This window comes from Triticum dicoccoides, chromosome 4A (genome assembly GCF_002162155.2).
Source record: "Triticum dicoccoides isolate Atlit2015 ecotype Zavitan chromosome 4A, WEW_v2.0, whole genome shotgun sequence".
Classification (NCBI taxonomy): domain Eukaryota; kingdom Viridiplantae; phylum Streptophyta; class Magnoliopsida; order Poales; family Poaceae; genus Triticum; species Triticum dicoccoides.
This window is the reverse complement of record NC_041386.1, coordinates 2804298-2813999: the sequence shown is the minus strand read 5'-3', so window position 1 is coordinate 2813999 and position 9702 is coordinate 2804298. Positions and strand designations below refer to the sequence as shown.

Genomic DNA, 9702 nt, shown 5'->3' with positions numbered 1-9702 from the left:
CTTGTATTAGGTGTAGTTGTCCCGCTTGTTTCCCAAGTATATAACATGTAATTAGGATCATTGCTATGGACGGAACTACCCCTGTAGGTGCTATATATGGGCACCCCATGATGTGAATACAATTGTCTCGCATCCAATATCTTTTCTACACTATCGTCCCCATCGATCTCTCTCCCCATCAACTTCTACCTCACCGAGCATGCTAGATGACATGCACAGGGAGACGCCAGAGGCGATGCTGCAAGCCCAGCCGCATCATTGCTATGAGTGGAAACGATGTTGCACATCAGGAAGCAGGCGAGGAAGAACTAGGGGTGGCACAAATCTTTGACTTGCACTTGCACTATCAACATAAGTCCAGCCCACGCTCAACTCGTTCGTGAAACACGATATGCATAGGAGGAGGAACGTGTGTGTATGTGTCCTCTTCTCAACCTCCTAGTGGTGTGTTGAAAACCAAGTCTTATATATTGATCTGAATGGGCTAGTTGTCTTTACGATTTATTTAAGAATTATAATAATTGTTTTATGGGCTTGGTACATATAATTCCAACTGGTTTCATTCAAAATGGTAGTTTGGAAAAAATTGGCACATAGAATTTACTGGTTGGAGCTGTTTAGTAAAGTACAATCCTAGTTAAATGCTTCCATGAAGCTGGTTCAACTTATATTACATCACTTTCTATTGCAGATGTATTCAATAAGTTCAAGGGAGAAGATGGTAGCTTCAACAAGGATATAACTAATGAACCGAGGGGACTGTTAAGTTTATACAATGCAGCTTACCTTTCTGTCAATGGTGAATCTGAACTCGATGAAGCCATGGCCTTTGCAAGGCACCATCTTGAATCTATGAGTGGCAGTCTTAAATACCCTTTATCTGAGCAAGTCAAACGAAGCCTTGAGATACCATTACCAAGGACTCTGAGTAGAGTGGATGCGCCTTATTACATTGAGGAATACAAACAAGAGAAAGCATGCAACCCCTATGTGCTAGAACTTGCAAAGCTCGAATTTAATCTTCTGCAACGTCTTCACCAGCAAGAGCTCAAGGATTTTTGTCGGTACGTATGCACTGAACATATACAGTTCTATCATGGATGAAAATATATGCATTTAGTTACAATTTAATTATATTTAGATTAATCAGCCATGATTACAAATTGAGCTTATATATCATGATGAATATATAATAAGTAAAAGAGTTAATACAATATCCTATTAACTGATGTATACTTAAGGTGGGGAAATGATCTATATGAAGAAGTGGGACTAAGCTACTCTCGGCATCGTACCGTTGAAATATACCTCTGGTGTTACACAATACACTATGAGAAACAATATGCACATGCACGGATAATCCTTGCCAAGATATGTGTGCTAATATCTCTGCTAGATGACACTTTTGATATGCAAGCTACCTTGGAAGAGGGTCGAAAGATCAACGAAGCGATACAAAGGTTAGTAGTAATCTCCTTTGGTCCTTGAATCTGCCCTCCTCTCGTAGATGGTAGTATTTTATAACTACTCCCTCCGTTTCTATGTTTTTTTAGACATTTTAAATGGACAACAACCTATAAATGTATATAGACATATTTTAGAGTGTAGATCCACTCATTTTGCTCCGTATGTAGTCATTTGTTGGACTCTCTAGAAAGACTTATATTTGCGAAGAGGGAATAGTAGTTAGTGATGACTTAAGTACATGCAGATGGGACGAGAGTGCTATCCCTATTTTACCAGTGTACTTAAAAAAATACTATGTCAAGCTGATGAATATCTTCAGAGAGTTGGAGGACGAACTGAAACAAGATCACAAGTACCGCATGGTTTATTCTAGGAAAGCGGTATATATTTATCTACCGATTTCGTTATCAATTAGTACTATCAAAGATCATATAATTATTGTTCGTAATCTAAAGTTCTCCTCCTGTATATATGCACACAGATCCAAACTCTATGCAGGCATTACCAACAAGAATCTGAATGGTTCCATAGCAATTACATACCAAGCTTTCAAGATCACATCAAGAACTCTGTTATCTCCACAGGTGCTCCAGCTACATTCGTGACTTCACTCATTGGTATGGGCGACGAAGTAACTGAGGAAACATTCCAGTGGGCCATTGGTTGCACCGATGCCGTGAAGGCTTGCAGTGAGGTGGCACGTTTCATGAATGACATGACTGCATTTCAGGTACATATATGTGTGTGCGTGTGCACATTCAATTGTTCATTTACTTGGTGATTATCCTTAAATAATTGTAGAGTAAAGTGAATTGTCTAATTTTGTAAATATTCGTGTGTTCACACTTGACAGCACGGGAAGAACAAACTGGATGCGGCCAGCTCAGTAGATAGCTATATCAACCAACATCATGTCACGGGTGAGGTAGCAATGGCCGCGGTGGGTAAACTGGTTGAAGATGCATGGAAAACTACCAATCAGGCACGATTTGACCGTCGTGCTATGCTCCTGCCTTTAGAACGAATCATCAGACTGACCAAGAGCATGACCTTGATGTACCGTGGCAATATTAACCTGTACACATTCACAAGTGGCAACAAAGACAAGATCCAGCAGCAGTTCATCGAACCTATCCCACTCTAGATTCTCAACATGCATGGATACTCCCTCATTCAATGGACTTATGGATGTGCACCTTGTTGTTATCGAAAAAGACTTTCGCCCCATTTTATATATAAAGCACCCTGTTGTTATGTACTTTTGGTTTGAAAATAAGCACATCTGTTTAAAACTTGGCATGTAGGGTTTTTATTTTTTGCAGGGTAAAAACCTTGACATGTAGTTACAAATCATACATATACTACTCCTTCCGTTCCAAAATAGATGACCCAACTTTATACTAACTTTATACTAAAGTTAGCACAAAGTTGAATTATCTATTTTGAAACGGAACGGAGGGAGTATTTACTAAGGAAAATGTTTCCAGCCGGGCCACCGGTCGCTCCTAGCGCCGGTCGCTCGTGTGCCCTCGTTCGACCAAGGCGTCATCTGTTGTCCATGTTGCTGGTCACATCATGCGTGGGGCACACCCCACCGATGTGCATCCTTGTCCCCCCCTCCCGACACTCGTTCCTATTCCCTCTCTCTCTCATCTATTATATTTAGAGACATTTTAATTATGCACTTTTCCACCCCCTATCAGGCCATTGTTGTTTTAAACCGTTCACTGCCTCTGTGGCCATTGGATGTGGTTGCAATCCCGCATGAGCTTCGGTGCTGAACAGAGAATGCTAGACGGGCTGGGGCGTATCTATGTATCGCTCGCCGCGATGTCTAGGCACAGCTCGCCTGCAGGGACTCCGTACTGGGCCGGTCCAATAACCAGTTGTAGCGTCATACTGACATCATTCATATTTTTATTTCATTTTTTCGTTTTCCAGGACATTTTTGTTTTATTTTTTTACTTTTGTTTATATTTCTGAATATAAACACATAAAATTTTAAAAAACTGTTAATCTTGCATTTGGAAGATGTTAAATATGTATAAAAATATTTTTTACGTACACAAAAAAAGTATAACAGGAATGAAAATATTATAAATGTTAATCATGTGTATGAAAATTGTTTGTGACAATTACAAAATGTCACACATTTAAAAAAAAATACGTATGTGACATTTAAAAAGATGTTTGTACAATGTAAAAAAATGCCCACGTAATTCAAAATAAATGTTTCGTGCGTTCAAAGATAATTTACTTCACAAGTTTCAAAAAGGTGTTCTTGACATTTTCAAAAAATGCTTGTGTAATGTACACAAATTGTTTTCATATTTCAAAAATGCCTTTTATCATCGGAAAAATGTTTCAAAATGTATTTTTTAAATTACACGTATTTGAAATATATTCAACACATGCTTTAATAAAAATATTAAAACTGTATTTGAAAAATGTTAAACGTGCATAAAACATGCTTACATGTATGCGAAAGTGTTCAACGTGTATGAAAAAGTAGACATGTGTTTAGAAAACAAAAAAATTGACAAAAAAACAAAAAGAAAAGTGAATAAACCAAAAAACAAAAAAACCATAGTATAATGAAGAAAATGAATAAGGAAAACCAAAGAAAACCATTAAAAACAAAGAAAACTAAAAAGATAATGAAGAAAAAAAGAAAAACCAACGAAAACCAATGAAAAAACAAAGGAACCAAAGAACTAACAACAGAAAGAAAGAAAAAACGGACGGAACCGATCTAACACAGCGACCGGACGCGAACGAGGGAAGGCATAGTAGTCGTCCGCCCATAGGGGATTCGTATTAGGAATCGGTATACAAGCCAGATATATATATATCTCGTTGTGCTCTTTTTTAGAGAGAGAAAGCGATATGTCACTTATTGTGAGACCGATCTAACTCTCAGGTCTTCTTTCTCATATATTTGCTTGCGATCTACTTTTCCTTTGCATTTTTATTCAGTTCTATTAAACCAAAATACAAAAATACTTTGCTGTACTTTATTTTATTTGTAATCTAGTATTTTAATCTACTACAATTTTTTGGCATCGTTACCCGAAAGGGATTGACAACCTCTTTAACATGTCGGGTTGCGAGGTGTTGTTATTTGTGTGCAGGTGCCGTTTACGTTGTGTTGCTTGGTTCTCCTACTGGTTCGATAACCTTGGTTTCTTCACTGAGGGAAATACCTACCGTCATTGTGCTGCATCATCCATTCCTCTTTGGGGAAATACCGACGTAGTCCTAGCAGACAGGAGCTTTTCTGGCGCTATAGTCAGAGAGCAATCAGCTAGCAAGTTGCTGCTCAAGTGAAGAAGCTCAAGTCTGGACCTAAACCTGAGACTGAGTGCTTCTACTGCAAAGAAACTGGTCACTAGAAGTGGAACTGCCCCATGTATTTTGCGTATAAGAAGGATGGCAAAGTGAAAGGTATATTTGCCCCCAGAATTTTTGATGTGAAATGCTACCTAGCATAATTCTCAATGTAATTTTCTTTATTGTGGTATGAATGTTCAGATCCGAAAGATTCAAAATAAAAGTTTAATATTGACATAAAATAATTATACTTCAAGCATACTAACAAATCAATTATGTTTTTCAAAATAACATGGCCAAAGAAAGTTATCCCTACAAAATCATATAGTCTGGCTATGCTCTATCTTCAACACACAAAATATTTAAATCATGCACAATCTCGATGACAAGCCAAGCAATTGTTTTATACTTTTGATGTTCTCAAACTTTTTCAATCTTCATGCAATATATGAGTGTGAGCCATGGACATAGCACTATATGTGAAATAGAGTGGTGGTTGTGGATAAGACAAAAAGGAAAAGATAGTCTCACATCAACTAGGCGTATCAACGAGCTATGAAGATGCCCATCAATAGATATCAATGTGAGTGAGTAGGGATTGCCATGCAACGGATGCACTAGAGCTATAAGTGTATGAAAGCTCAACAAAAAAAACTAAGTGGGTGTGCATCCAACTCGCTTGCTCACGAAGACCTAAGGCATTTTGAGGAAGCCCATCATTGAAATATACAAGCCAAGTTCTATAATGTAAAATTCCCACTAGTATATGAAAGTGACAACATATGAGATTCTCTATCATGAAGATCATGGTGCTACTTTGAAGCACAAGTGTGGTAAAAGGATAGTAACATTATCCCTTCTCTCTTTTTCTCTCATTTTTTTATTTGGGTCTTTTCTCCTTTTTATGGCCTCCTTTTCTTTTCTTTTATTTTTATTATTATTTTTCGTCCGGAGTCTCATCCCGACTTGTGGGGGAATCATAGACTCCATCATCCTTTCCTAACTTGGGACAATGCTCTAATAATAATAATCATCACACTTTTATTTACTTACAACTCAAGAATTACAACTCGATACTTAGAACAAAATATGACTATATGAATGTCTCCGGCGGTGTACCGAAATGTGCAATGACTCATGAGTAACATGTATGAAAGAATTATGAACGGTGGCTTTGCCACAAATACGATGTCAACTACATGATCATGTAAAACAATATGACAATGTTGTAACATGTCATAACAAACGGAACGGTGGTAAGTTGCATGGCAATATATCTTGGAATGGCTATGGAAATGCCATAATAGGTAGGTATGGTAGCTGTTTTGAGGAAGGTATATGGTGGGTTTATGGTACCGGCGAAAGTTGCGCGGTACTAGAGAGGCTAGCAATGGTGGAAGGGTGAGAGTGTGTATAATCCATGGACTCAACATTAGTCATAAAGAACTCATATTCTTATTGCAAAAATCTATTAGTTATCGAAACAAAGTACTACGTGCATGCTCCTAGGGGGATAGATTGGTAGGAAAGGACCATCGCTCGTCCTTGACCGCCACTTATAAGGAAGACAATCAATAAATAAATCATGCTCCAACTTCATCACATAACAGTTCACCATACGTGCATGCTACGGGAATCACAAACTTTAGAACAAGTATTTCTCAAATTCACAACTACCCAACGGGCATGACTCTAATATCACCATCTTCATATCTCAAAACAATCATCAAGTATCAAACTTCTCATAGTATTCAATGCACTTTTTATGAAAGTTTTTTTTATTATACCCATCTTGGATCCCTATCATATTAGGACTAATTTTATAACCAAAGAAAATTACCATGCAGTTCTAAAAGATTCTCAAAATAATATAAGTGAAGCATGAGAGATCAATAATTTCTATAAAATAAAACCACCACCGTGTTCTAAAAGGTATAAGTGAAGCACTAGAGCAAAATTATCTAGCTCAAAAGATATAAGTGAAGCACATAGAGTATTCTAATAAATTCCAATTCATGTGTGTCATTCCTAAAAGGTGTGTACAACAAGGATGATTGTGGTAAACTGAAAAGCAAAGACTCAAATCGTACAAGATGCTCCAAGCAAAACACATATCATGTGATGAATAAAAATATAGCCTCAAATAAAGTTACCGATGGAGGAAGACAAAAGAGGGGATGCCTTCCGGGGCATCCCCAAGCTTAGGCTTTTGGTTGTCCTTGAATTTTACCTTGGGGTGCCTTGGGCATCCCCAAGCTTAGGCTCTTGCCACTCCTTATTCCAAAATCCATCAAACCTTTACCCAAAACTTGAAAACTTCACAACACAAAACTCAACAGAAAATCTCATGAGCTCCGTTAGTATAAGAAAACAAACCACCACTTAAGGTACTGTAATGAACTCATTATTTATTTATATTGGTGTTAAACCTACTGTATTTCAACTTCTCTATGGTTCATACCCTCCGATACTAGCCATAGATGCATCAAAATAAGCAAACAACACACGAAAAACAGAATCTGTCAAAAACAGAATAATCTGTAGTAATCTGTAGGTTTCGAATACTTCTGTAACCCCAAAAATTATGAAATAAATTGTTGGACGTGAGGAATTTGTCTATTAATCATCTGCAAAAAGAATCAACCTAATCTCACTCTCTAGTAAATAATGGCAGCAAATCTCGTGAGTGCTAAAGTTTCTGTTTTCTACAGCAAGGTCGGTAAAACTTCCCCCAAGTCTTCCGAAAGGTTCTACTTGGCACAAACACTAGATGAATTATTTATTACTAAACAGAACCAAAAATCAAGAAACAAAAATAAAATGTGGCTGCCTCCCAACAAGCGCTATCGTTTAGCGCCCCTAACTAGGCATAAAAACAGGAATAGATCTAGGCATTGCCATGATAATGATAAGGTAGATCGTGAAAACTCATTATGTCTTATTTATAAAAAAAGGACTGCTTTTATGGGAGGACGGCCGGCTTTGTAGCGACCAGACCTCAAACGGTCCAATCTCCGTGCTTCGGTGTCATCCCTGGATCAGTAATGCTGACACCACACAGTACTTGAAGGATTTATAACAGAGTAGCAACCACACACTTATTACATCGAGTGTCTCAAAAGAGAACTTATTACAATAAATATGGCTTAAGGCCATCTAATAAAGATAACAGCGGAAGGCTTGGAAGATAAGTGAGTCCATCAACTGCAATGGCATCACTGAGTATAGAACCACGACCTAAAGGCACCTTAATCGGCGTCTGAAAAGTCTGCAACATTAACGATCCAGACCGAAACGGGTCAGCACATGGAATATGCTGTCAATATAACACATAGAGAGTAATGGAATGAAATAAGCTATTCTATATGCATATATGGCTGGTGGAAAGCTCTATGGTTACCGTTTTTTGTAAAGCCAATTTTCCCTACTACAAAGGAATAAATTTTATTTAACTATCATGGTAGTTGTTAAACATTGAGAATGGTTGACAGCATTCTCAATCCCAATTAAGCATCTTCCTTTAAAAAACCCAACAATTAACTTTAGAGTAACATGATGAGATTAACATGATAATCCAGGTACTAGATACTCAAGATGCACATAACCAGGGACACGGCTAATCATGATTAGTTTATACACTCTGCAGAGGTTTGCGCACTTTTCCCCACAAGACTCGATCTCCTCCATTGGTTTTCTAGCACTGCATGGTGTTTGAGAAACGGATGACCGAGACATAGTCTTTCAGAAGTACTAGCACCTTACGAACGGGTAGACCGTACTAACCTACATCCCCTACATCTGCCAGTCTACCACTATAAGAGTTCGTACGACTTAGTCAACTATGCTAGAGCCCATAGTAGCTTGTGGCTGCACACGGAAGTTTCTAGTATGAATAATCTCATGATCCCTTTGTGTCTGGGTGGCGGTCCAAAAGAAAACAGGTAATCGCTGGAATACCCAGGTGCCTCAATCCACCCAGATGTGTGTTTAGGTTGCCACCTTAAATAAACCATTAATTAACAATCTCACATCTGTCATGGATACAATCACCCAATCCACATCTACTAGCATAGCATGGCATAATAAGCAAACGTAAGAGTAACTCCCAAAGGTTTGAAAATAAATAGGTAATAGGTTCTACCTCAACTACTTCCCAAACCCACAATTTAATTAGATCCTAATCATGCAATGTGTGAGGATTGGAACTAATACAATAAAACTAGGTAGTAGGAGGTATGATCAAAGTGTTACTTGCCTTGCTGATAATCCGGGAAACCTAGCGATTCGAAGTAGCAAGTGGCGCACTCCGGATACTCTATTGCAAACAAACAAGCATACAATAAGTACTCAACTAATGCACAGGTAAAACACGAACAAAAGATCTAACCAGAAAGTTCAACTTAAGAACTCCGGTTGGCAAAAAGAATCAAAACAAACGAAGCAACAAAGACAAACGGCAAAAGAAACAAGCTTCGTTTACTATTCTGGATCTAGGGCAATTTTTACAGTGGCAAAAACTTATTTGAGTTGGTTAAACGGAAAGAGGGTTTCAAGACGAAACTCCAGACGCTTGAATCGACTGATTCCAATAAACGAGCGAAAAGTTAAACTAGAACGAACATCGGATCAGGGATCACGATCAGAAAAAACCCGGATTTAATCCGAGAAAAAGAAAAACGATGAACAGTTAACGAACGAACGTTCGTTAACAGAAACTAAACGAAAAACGCGTTCGTTAAAACGAACGGACGAACGGGCGCTCGCTCGCTAAATAAATAAACCAGAAAAAACCCCGATCTATTTATTAAAAAAATTAAAACTAGGGTTTTCAAAAAAAACTGAATCGACTTTTTCTCAAAAACCGGCCGGCGGCTACCTCGGCGGCGGCGGGGCTCCGGCGGGTGG

General features: G+C 38.2%; 1 protein-coding gene across 1 annotated transcript in view; it reads left to right on the top strand.

The window, feature by feature from the left end:
* LOC119288474 (tau-cadinol synthase-like) overlaps positions 1–2611 on the top strand; it is a 24979-nt gene extending 22368 nt beyond the window's left edge. The window contains exons 3-7 of the mRNA XM_037568089.1: positions 692–1064; positions 1242–1460; positions 1712–1847; positions 1949–2197; positions 2321–2611. Coding sequence (XP_037423986.1) covers positions 692–1064; positions 1242–1460; positions 1712–1847; positions 1949–2197; positions 2321–2611 — 1268 coding nt within the window. The remainder of the gene's footprint in view (positions 1–691; positions 1065–1241; positions 1461–1711; positions 1848–1948; positions 2198–2320) is intronic.
* Positions 2612–9702: the final 7091 nt, after the last annotated feature.